Here is a 12376-nt window from a genome sequence, read left to right on the forward strand (position 1 = left end):
TCCAGGTGTGCAATGCTCATCCACCGAATAGTAATATCACTGATATTATGTTTTTGCATTTATTCCCATTAAATACTTCCCTAATTGTTTCCAGACTTTGTGTGATTCCTAAAAGTAAGCACAATAGACAAAGCTTCATGAAGAGGATACTTAGACGTGTAAACATTGCATTACATTCACGTTAATAGTCTGGGTGTGCGTTCAAAATACATACACCTTTGAGCCCTTTGAAAAGATGTACAGATGATGCAGGGTCAAATTCTTAGTGTTCTAATAGTTTTAAACAGCTCAGAAGGTGAGGCAGGGTGAGCTCTGAGACAACTGCACCTAGAGGCCATGATTGGTTATTGTGTCAACCAATCCAACTGAACGTTGTCATCTGTATCGAGTTGCTGTTTTTTTCTTAGTTTCATCTGTTTTGCATGCGTGAAGTGTGAACTGACATGGTAGGCATTTTTTAAATATAATATAGACAAGTTTTTAATATATACTTATTGATAAATTTATAAATTTTTTTGGCTATATTTACTATAGAAAACAGTATTGTAATTGAAGGATTGTAATTTAGTTACAATTAATTGATAAATTAAAATATTCAAAGTCATCCTACAGTTAATTGCATTAGACCAATTAAGGCGAGCACTGATAGGCTACACACTCTTAAAATGTTTTTCATATATCGATAAAAATGCAATATATATATATATATATAGAAAGTATTTTACCTTGGGTATAATAAATGTTAAAGATACCAAGCTATTTTAAACCTGGTTTTACTCCATTTCCCAAGTAAGCAAAACAGACAAACAAGTCAAGTTTCTGCCTGCAAGTGTTGCAAGTCTAGCTGATCCTGCACATAGTGCAAGACCAAGGCAACTCATGGTAAAAATAGAATAAGCTCTGATCACTAATCTTAATATTTACCCTTAATGCAAAGCACATCTCCTGGAGGAGTGATGCTTTGTATTAAAGGCAATAGGTTAATATTGATTTGTATACGACAATGTGAATGTCAAATTATGTGTTCATTATTATGAAATTCTATATTAATTTTTAAACTTGTCTCAATAAAATTCTGCAATTAATTTTGTATTAATTATTGTTAATTAATTAGTTGCTGACGTGACAGGCATGTCAGCAACTTGATTTGTAAACTTTTGGCACGTGGACATAAAAAGGTTCGCCACCACTATCCTAACACACGAAAACTCAGACCCATACGGGCCGATGTCTTCGCTGAACTGGGAAGAGGGATTGTGAGGTAACTATACCTTAGGCCAGCTAATATGTAATCAGTCATCCCGAAGAAGTCACAGTGTGTCACCTCTTTTGTTCCTGGCGATGGTATTGTATAATCTATGGAAAAGTTGATATCACATCCATCTTAGTCAATAAATGAACGAAGAAATTTATAAGATTTTTTGCTCTATTTTAAGTAACTCCTACCCAGGAATGGCTGTAAACATATCTAAATCATCACACATTAGTATTGTGGGTGGACTAAGAATATTTTTCTATTTTTTACCTGGTATTATGCTTAATCTAGAGACTAAACATGGAACTTTTTCAAGCCACTTTGGGGCCTACAATAAGTGGGGATGTAGTCTCCCACCAAGCGATGAAATTCGTCTCTCAACTAAGGTTACAAACATCGAATACCCACAGCAGAATTCAAGCCCGAAAGAGAACATAAGACAAAAGAAATATTTATGCAGCATTCAATCCTAATTTTTTTTCATATTTTTCTTAGATTAAACATTATAAACAGCCCAAGATACAATTGCAGGTAACAATTTGGCTATTCTTCAACTCGGTAGCGCACTCAGAATTTTTTCTTTTTTTTGGGGTGGGGGGTGGGGGAAGAGTTGAGTAGACGATTTGAGAATACACATCGCATACGACCTATGACCTAGCATCTGCAATGATCGCTAATTCATAAGTAATATAGAAATAGAAGACACGACACAACATAAAAAAATGAATTTTAATGAGGAAAATATATTATTATTTGTATGCAGATTGACTCGGTTTATGAACATGTTTAGTTATTTTAATGACTACAACCACCAAGATAATTAAGAATTAATTTTGTGTCTGTATTAAACTTTTATTCTTAATTATCTCGGTGGTTGTAGTCATTAAAATTACTAAACATATATACGGTGGTGGCTGGTGACAATAGAAACAGGTGGGGCCAAGGGCCAAAAACAACTTTATTTTTTTTTTTATATTTATATAGTAGGTTCTATTATTGATTTATAGTTATTATTTCTATTACAATAATGTTCAGTCAGAATCCACTGACGCATTGAGCTATTAATTGTTTTAAATTGTTACATAACATATGTTATTAATACGTGTTATTAATACGTGGGCTCAACGTATTAATAACACGAAAACTCGAAAGATTTGCAGTTGCGGGCATAGCCCAACGGACCAGAGCAATGAACCCGAAATCCAAAGATGCCGGTTCAAATCCAGCTGGCCGCCCTGCAAAATGTTTTCATTTTTCAAGTGTTAAAACAAAAAAGTTATTATTTCTATTATTTATTTTATGAAACTTCCGAGATTCAGAGAAATAATGAGAAACGTTTTTCCAATAAACTATTGATTTTGTTCATAGTTAAAATGTATTGTTTATGGACGTAATAAAAATTTAAACTTTAAAATAAATTATAGCAAAAAACGACAACAATAATTAAACGCACTAAAAACAATAAAACAGATCGACGAGAATAAATAATAAGACAATGAAAGAATCGCCTGCTATTTACGTACAAATGCAGTGACTGGGCCAGACTAAACTGGCCCCAAGATAAGCGTTGCACCCAGTAAACAAACACGATCACTAGTGCACGTACTTCACAATCAAAGAATCGCACGCTATGTATGTACGTGAAAATACAGTGACTGGGCAAGACTAAACTGGCCCCAAGATAAGCATTGTGCCCGGTAAACAAACACGATTGCTAGTGTACTTGCCTCATACATGCCCTGTGTTCTACACGTATAAAATAGAGCCAGCCGTGGCTGGCCTCAGAGACCATGCTAAGTTGCATTATACAATAGTGCCACAAAATACTACAGTAATTTTTTTTATTAAACAATAAAACGTGTTGGAAATAGATCAAAAAATAATAATTACGAGAAACATTTTTTAAAACTACAATTATAGGGCTAGTTATACAAATACAGATGGGGCACAGTCCCTATAGACGAACTGCACCTGTATGTATGTATGTGTGTGTGTATATATATATATATATATATATATTAGTTATTTTCCATTTGTATAATCAACTGTGATCTTAACATATAAAAATTTTCTTGATAAAAAGACTTAAAACTTCTTTCTCACAGACTGAATGTAACTTACATCCTGAAGCAAGGGCAATCACAACAAGTAAATCTGTAGCAATCTGTAGCAAGTAAACCCATGCTACAGAGATATTAAGTTTCTATAAACTTAGTAGCTAAATATTCATATATGGCATATAAAACAAGTTTTTTCAAAAGCTTTTAAGCTATGAGTACATACATTATGAATACATGGCATTTTCACAAGATAATTAATTATCTAAAATGAAAGAATCTAGCAATAATCTGACTCAGGTCTGGAGAAGTACAGGTCAACAAATACAAATAAGTGATTTTAATTACTGTACTTTGAAGTGCCACATCCAAAAGCCTTCCCTCATATGATTTTTTATTTATTATTTTAACATTCTGTTGTGTATGGTCCTTTACAACAGTTTAATAGCAACTTAAGTCATGCAGTAAAACATGTGACAGTAGTTTAAAAATGAACAGAGGATGGTTTGAACATCATCCTCTGTTCTGTCTTTCTCACCTGGGCTCAGCAGTTGCAAATTTAAGAAAGGGAAAGGGTTATACCAGCAATGTAGATGGAATATTATTTTGAGTATAAAACACATCCAAAATGAAGATAAAAGGTGGGCTCCATTCTGGTTGCAAGTTTGATTAAATTAATTTGATATAATGGATTTAAGCAAAAGGCTATGACTTTTGATGTCCAAATCAAAGAACCAACAGATCATGTAACAGATGGCTTTCTGTTCAACTAATGTATTAAGATTTTCTAAAAATATTTTACATTATACCAAAACTTAGAATCTATCATAAAACTAGCAGTCTCACTCTTAACATCTTCCAGCAATGGTTCCACCACTGCTGCAAGATATTCAAGTACTGATGGATCTTAATTCATCTGAAATTATCAGATGAAAACATTTGAGTTGTCAAAAAACATTTGAATGACCAGCAGGAACTGAATGATTTTGTTAATTTCTCAATCTCAGATCTCATCCAATAGAACTCACCAGATCCAAGATGGCCTATTTAGAGAACTTGCTGTGAAATTATGATTCTGTTGCATAATAGTAAATAAGCCGTTGGAAGTTTATTTTCCACTTGGTTAGGCTATAATAAATTTAGTTTAATCCTTTACCCAAGTGTAAGCAAACAAAGTTTGAGCCTGAAGTAGTTCAGGACTGAGGCAACTCGTAGTAAAGGTGGACCAAGTTCTCACCACTCCTTGTTTGAGATTTTTCCCATAATGCAAAGCACATCTCCTTGCAGACAATAAAGCTATGCATTAAGGGAAGAGTAGTACCCAGACTGGTTTAGACCTTTATTGAGGTCTCGTCAGTGGGAGGCAGACCCAGAAGTGGTGATACTAAGGCAGAAGCAATGGAGAGGTCACACACACACAATATATATATATATATATGTGATTATATTGTTATTATTATTAATTTACTCTGGATTTAGAGAAAGATGGTGGAAGTTTATTTTCCACTTGGTTAGACTATAAGAAATTTAGTTTAATCCTTTACCCAAGTGTAGGCAAACAAAGTTTGTGCCTAAAGTAGTTCAGGACTCTCAGACCACTTCTGGGTCTGCCTCCCACTGACGAGACCTCAATAAAGGTTGAAACCGGTCTGGGTAGTGGCCCTTCCCACAAGGAGTGATGAGATCTTGGTCCACCTTTGCTACGAGTTGCCTCAGTTCTGAACTACTTCAGGCACAAACTTTGTTTGCCTACACTTGGGTAAAGGATTAAACTAAATTTATTATAGAAATAAGAATTCTTTACTTCTTGCCCATGTAATAAATATAAAGCAGACTGAAAATATATTCAAGTATGATGAAAGTAATAAGGTACAAGACCATTTAAAAGTGACAACATTATTTCCAGGTATTCAAGGAGAATTTACAAAATATTGCTACTTACAAACTAAAACAACAGACAAAAATGTACCTAACTACAATATTTTCTCAAAATTCAGGCAGATGTCTGTTATACTTAAATTTGAAATTATAAAAGAGATGAATATGTCTCAATAAAATAGAAGCCTGGAAATCAGGGACATAGCTCAAGGTTTTTGGAAAACAATAACACGGAAAATTATAAAATACTACTTAATCATCACATACAATAAGTGTTATAAGATAGGAATAGAATATCATTGAAAATTCACTTCTTTCATTTACTCTGCAATTATTTCCTGAAACATTAGTGCAATCAGATAAGAACAAATGGTTCCCTACTTTAAAGGACATCATAGTAACGTAGCAATAATAACAGGAAAATGGAATGTTAGTACAGTATAATGGTCCAGGAGGGATGGGGAGGGACAATTGTTAATTTATTCAAAAAATGACATGCAAAGGTGCCTGCAAGGCAATATTACATGAGAAATGATTTTATTGCCTTGTGTGAGACCATTCATCCTTATTCCATGATAGTCTCCAGATAGAGTATGCAATTAGTATTATGCAATAGTAGTCTATTGCATAACCTCAATGTCAATGCATCTGTGGGATTAGATGGTATACCAGCTCGTGTCGTACGAGAAGCGGCTAAAGAATTGTCAGTACCCTTGACCATTTTGTTTAATTTGAGTCTCAGGTCTGGGTTAGTCCCGAGGGGGGTGGAAAGAAGGGAAAATAGTTCCACTGCATAAAGGAGGTTCCAAGACTGTGGTTGTAAATTACCGACCGATTAGCATTTCAGGAATCATTGTCAAGGTCTTAGAGAAATTAGTCAAGAAAAGAATACAGGATTGGATAGATGAAAATGGGATATTGTATGGGGGACAACATGGTTTTACGAAGGGTAGATCATGCCTCAGTAACTTGCTCACATTTTATAACACAGTGATGGCTGAACTGGATAAAGGTAATGGGTTTACAGTGATTCTACTGGACCTTGCCAAGACCTTTGACAGGATACCACATGGAACTCTAATCAGTAAACTGGAGCAGATGGGGATGGATATAGGGTTGGTGAGATGGATAGGAGGGTGGTTGATGGAGAGATACCAGAGAGTTGTTTATTCAGGAGTTGAGTCTAAAAGATGGCTTGTGACTAATGGTGTGCTGCAGGGCTCTGTTCTTGGACAACTACTTTTCAATTTGTTCATCAATGATATAGGAAAGGATCTGAGAGGAAGTGTTCACTTGTTTGCTGATGATGCAAAGTTGGGTAGAGCAATTGTGAGTGCACAGGATGTCAAAATTTTACAGGATGATTTGTATAGTTTGGAGGATTGGCTAGGAAAAATGGATGTCAATTTAATGTGGCAAAGTGTAAGGTTATGCATTTTGGGGTGAAAAGAATAGCAGCAGTATATCACATTGGTGGAATCATACTCCAGGCGATTGATGAGGCCAGGGATTTGGGAATGTTGGTGGATAGGGAATTTAAGTTTAGGGGGCACATTGCAAACGTGGCTAAATCAGTTCATCAAATCACTTGGCTTCTGAAAAATACTTTAACATACAGAGACAAGCAAGTTATTGTACGTCTGTATCGAGCCTTGATAAGACCCCTTCTGGACTACTATGCCCAGTTATGGGCGCCAGGGTTTCTTCGTGATGGGGAGGAAGTGGAGAGGATCCAGAGACGACTGACCAAGATGATAACAGGTCTGTGGAATGAACCTCATGAGAATAGGTTGAAGATTTGTGGGTTGCAAAAATTGGTCGATAGGCAGAAAAGGAGTGATATGATTGAGACATTCAAATTACTGAAGGGTTACTATAAGATTAATCCAGAAGATATTTTTGAAAATAGGACTGGTGGTGGGAAGACTAGGGGCCATGCATGGAAGCTGGGCAAGAGCGTGGTTGACAAGGGTGTTAGAGCTAGGTTTTTACTTGGAGAGTGGTGAACGAGTGGAATAAGCTGCCAGAGTCTGTGGTGGGTGCTACGACCGTGAATGAGTTCAAGGCAAGGTATGATAGATACTGTGCGAATGTCGAATAGTTGTTCTTGACATGATGTTAGGGCCTCCCTCGATGAGTCTGTCGACTCCTTGGAGTTGCCCAGAATAATAATAGAGACCAAATGTGAAATAGTTTCCAACCTTTAATGGGTAAGAAACATAAAAAGAGGGAACTAAATATGAAGAAGCATGTTTAAATTTATGTGTATTTTTAATAATTTCTTATTTTTTCACTTTATTGTAAACATAATAAAATATGCAGTATGTGAATTCAGGCTGTTCATATTCATTTTACAAAATTATTACTAATAAAATATTTCATTATCTTTTAATTTTTTAGTATTAAACAATAATTAGTCCAGATTACTGGTAAGGAAAAAAACTGTTCTGTTTCTAAATTTTATACTCTAAATCCAATTGTTTAACTGGATTCAGAATCCAATCAAAATTCAATTGATTGAATTTAGGATTAAATCAAAACCACTGGATTCTAAATCCACAGAATCTAACTGTTTTGATTCTGATCCTAGTCACAGAATCTTTATCAACAGTGTAATAGATGACACAGCAAATTAATAAAGGATTATGTTTTTAAAGAACTTAAAATTTCTCATATGAAAATCAGATTAGGTGGAAGATTGAGAATTATTATAACATACACTTAAAAAAAAGGAGTATATACGATTGCAAAAAGAAAAAAAAAGGAACTACATAAGCAATCGAATTAAAAAAACGTTATAAGTAATTCTAACTTCAGTTTGGCACAAATGAACAATGATGTTGTAATAGTCACTAATTATAATTTTTCTTTCAATATTATATAAATAATAAACATAATAAGTACAGCCTTTCTTATCCATGGTACATTTCACATAAAACATTAAATAACAAAGTATTACTACATATATATATATATATATATATACATATATACACACACACACACACACACACACACACACACATATATATATATGTGTGTGTGTGTGTGTGTGTGTGCATGTATCAATTTTCTACTTAGAATATTTCAACATGATTTATTTTAAATAAGAAAGGCTTAATGCTTCAAACAAGCATTCTAAAATTACTTTCATGTGTTCAAAAACTATCGGCTTAATTTTATAGTACAGTGATCTCTCAATTATCTGATTCTCAAATAACCAGACAGTTTTAACTAACCCTTGAATGGATTAGTATATCATCCAACTTCCAATATAGCACCATATTACTATACATTTGCAGTTAACCATATCTTTAATTATCTGGAAAGGAAAAAAAAAACTGTTCTGTTTTTAAAATCCACATAAGGTAAAAACAGAACATAATACACGCTCCAAATCCAATTATTTAAATGGATTTTTAGAATTCAATCAAAATCCAATTGATTGAATTTAGAATTAAATCAAAACTACTAGATTCTAAATCCAGTAGTTTTGATTTAGTTCTGAGCTAAATTACAAAGGACTATATGAATATTACTATACGAGCACAATGGAATAAAAGGTGTGCTTACAGTACAGCACCATATTACTGTACATTTGCAGTTAACCATATCTTTAATTATCTGGCCAGCAAAGTGATTTCCCAATGCATTCAGATAACAGAGAGATTACTCTATTTCCTCCTTTACAACTGACATATTCTGAGCTAAATTACAAAGACTATATGAATATTACTATATGAGCACAATGGAATAAAGGTGCAATCAGATATTTACACGTATTAAAATACTCCATTATATATTACAATTAAAAAACATAAGTTAAGAAATTAAGAAAAAACAGCATAAATTAGTCAAGTTTTGTTTCCTCTGGAGATAAAGTATTATTTTCGAAAAAATATTTGAAATGAATGTAGTCATAAATTCATATCTTTTATAATCATGCACGTCTTCCTTACTTGCTCTTCCTGATGATTTAATATCTTCATGTCATTAGTCATCATCTCCAAAGGAAAAAAGAAACAAAAATCACAATTATCTTCATTTTAGACTTTATCAAAATCATGGTAAATATACAGGGGCCACAAAGTCCTGATCAGTTTTTAATTTTGTGACTTAAAGAACTGTATTGCATTAATTTGTTTCATTTCTAGATTTACTGGGACTTTGTGGATACACCTGCATAACTATGTGCAATTTATTTTCACATTAAAAACATAAAGTTCTAGAGTTCAAAACTGAATGGAACTTTGTGGAAAGCAATAGTGAAAATTATTTTTTATTTTTATTACTCGAGTTAATCTAGAAATATTAATAGTTAAGAACTTTTATTATGATTCTAAGTAATCAAATTAATGTAATAGTAATAATGTCTTTGATAACCATTTTATTAAACAAATATATGCAAAATTACATGAAACTCAGCAAACTTATTACAGAATAATAAACTGTTCATTCTTATTTTATTACAGCTAGAGTAGATCAGAACAAGGAAACTTTATGTGGCTGAGTTTCTGGAAAAGATAAATGGGCTATATCCTCACAATTCACCATGGAAATTGAAAAAGAAGGTAAACTGGTTTCTTTGGACATTTTGCTTTTCAATTCTCATAATGAACTTACTTCTGTGTACCATAAACCAACCTTCACTGGCCTATACATACTAAATAATTCAGCTCATCATCCTTCGCAAAAGATGGGCATTACAAAGAATCTACGCAAGCATGTATATGTGTTATTTGTTGCAACCCTTAAGTCCTTCAGTTGAAAATTGATAACATCTAGAACATTATGCTAAAAAATGGTTTCTCCAAAAGACAAATACAGTAGATCTGTGATTCCTATACTCTAGCTCCAAGAAGCTATATGAAGAGTTCCAATTCCTTACATCCTCAGCATTTCTGCTATTTCTAGGAACTTAAAGAAATACAACTTAAGACAGACATTCTTTCCTATCAAACTCTCATTTTGGTTACCTCCCTCCAAAGGACAGACCGTCTCCTCTTACCCTTCTAGGTGTTTATCAAGATCCCTGTGACTATGATATTTATTTTGGACAAACTGATCATTCTGTGGAAAAGAAATAGAGGATCATCAATCCTACATCCCTTATAACCTTGAAAAGTCCAGATTAGCACAGCACCGTGTAGACAAATACAAGTGTTTATTTAAGGTAAGTGAGGAAGCCTGAATACATCATTCTAACTTGAATAAGAATGATTATATGTCATTGCCAAAAATATGGCAGTCTTATTCTCCTTGGTCATCACTAGTTCTCAAACTATCTCAATGTTGTCACATCATATGCACATGCAGCAAATATTGTTTTAAACAATCCGCCGTTAGCATTCTACCTTATGTAACCATTTTTTATCTACACTGATGACTTGTTTCAAGCCATATTTCTAAATAGTCTTATTCAACATTTTGTTTTCTTCTTTTTCATAAGTAGCTTCTCCAATTTGGAGGTTAGTAATCATGGTACACCAGGGTGTCCAATCCTCTCTCATTCTTCTGATCTCATAATAGCTCGTTGCCCATCCATTTCTTTACATCAATCCAAGAAGTCCTTTGTCTACTAGGAGATTTTCTTCCCTCTAATTTTCCAACCAGTATTTTCAGTGATGTTTTCCTTGTGGATTCTCTTAATATATGTCCTGCCATCTTGCAATTTCTCTTTATAAGGCCTTCCCTTCAGTGAGTGCTCTTTTGGTTCCCATTAACTTCAATTAGTTTTTTTCTCATTCCAAGAAATTTTCAGTGCTCTCCTATAGCACCACATTTCAAAGGCCTGCAATTTCTTGATTATGGATTTTGTATATGTCCACGTCTCACATCCACACTTCAAAGTAGACCATACATAGATTTTATTTTTCTTATTTTAGTCTGTTTATTTATTCCAGACGTCATTAGCAATTTATTATTCCAGAATACTTCTTTTTGCCTTAGCTATTCTTGATTTTATTTCCATAACTGTTGTTCCATCTTCTGTAATCATTACTTCTAAATAATTATAAGCCTTTACATTTTGAACAAATCCTGTTGATATTCTTAATTTGTGTTTTGTTGCTTATTACCACATACTTGGTAATATCTATATTTAATATTAAGCCATATTTCTGACTCTTTCTTGTTTTACATGTTATAAATGCAATATTAAATAATATCAGTTCTCACAATAGCAATCATTGTAGTTCACTAGACTCGCTCAGATGCAGTAATGCTTCATCACTTTCTTTATAAAGTACCTGCTCTTATATAGAACTCTGTCAGCACAACTTGTGTGTGCAGGCAGCAGCATGCCCTGCAGGGACTGTTCTAGTTCATAATGCTGGATATTTCTTACAATTTTCATTACAAACTGCTTTAGATATCTTTTACAGTAGCCAAAGTAAGATAAATCAGAGGTGTAAGGGATCTGTTGGAAACCAGCAAATGCCAGTAGAGAACAGTTTATTCTTTGCAAAATTCAAAAATGAAGAAAGCTATGGACAGCATGGAACAATCTCAAAGTAAATTATCTTCGCAACATGCTCAGATTCCTCAGACAAGCCATGGTTAACTTCTTGATCAAATGATTAAACTATCACTTAAAACCTTAGAACAAAATCTATTTTATATATAATTTTTGTTATAACAAAGATTTCATGGTACTTGTTTTCACAGTATTGATGACAACACAGAATGATAAGAAAATAATATTAACTTAACTGCTGATGTTTTGCTGGTATCATATCCAGAATCTTCAGAGCACAAAAAAGAGTTTGTCACAGTATGCAAAATAACAATTTGATATAACAGTGGGACTAGTTTAAAAAAATTGTAACAGACAACACAAGGAACTAAAGTCCTAATTAGGTGCCATCTATGTTGGAAAAAGAGAGAAAACAAATATTAATTAGATTTTAAAATGACTTGGATCTTAAAATAAGCCTTTCCACATGTTTGAAAGTTTCATAGAGCAGGAGTAAGCCAAATGGATGTCTCAAGTGTCAGATTTTTGTTATGGAAGATGCTTGTGAGATACAACAAGAATATGATGTCCTATGTGTGTGTGTTGTAAAAAACTGAGAATCAAAGGCCTTCTACTTGGCAAAGAATAAGATCTAAAAAAAAAATGAGATGTAATTGTTATTTTCAGTTTCAAGTGTAAAAACTATATTCTAGGATGAAGTATTAACTGTTC

At 33.4% G+C, this 12376-nt stretch overlaps 1 protein-coding gene across 8 annotated transcripts in view; it reads right to left on the reverse strand.

Annotated features, from left to right (window-relative positions):
• AMPdeam (AMP deaminase) overlaps positions 1-12376 on the reverse strand; it is a 443168-nt gene that overhangs the window by 121530 nt on the left and 309262 nt on the right. For 7 of the 8 annotated variants that reach the window (XM_090412444.1, XM_090412439.1, XM_090412463.1 and 4 more), the window contains one exon: positions 9150-9194. The exons of the other annotated variant lie outside the window; for it this stretch is intronic. In XM_090412444.1, the coding sequence (XP_090268570.1) occupies positions 9150-9194 (45 nt within the window). The remainder of the gene's footprint in view (positions 1-9149; positions 9195-12376) is intronic. 8 annotated transcript variants of the gene reach the window in all.

Source organism: Typopeltis vanoorti, chromosome 2 (genome assembly GCF_054136105.1).
Source record: "Typopeltis vanoorti isolate ZY-2024b chromosome 2, IOZ_Tvanoo_1.0, whole genome shotgun sequence".
NCBI classification, from domain to species: Eukaryota; Metazoa; Arthropoda; class Arachnida; order Uropygi; family Thelyphonidae; genus Typopeltis; species Typopeltis vanoorti.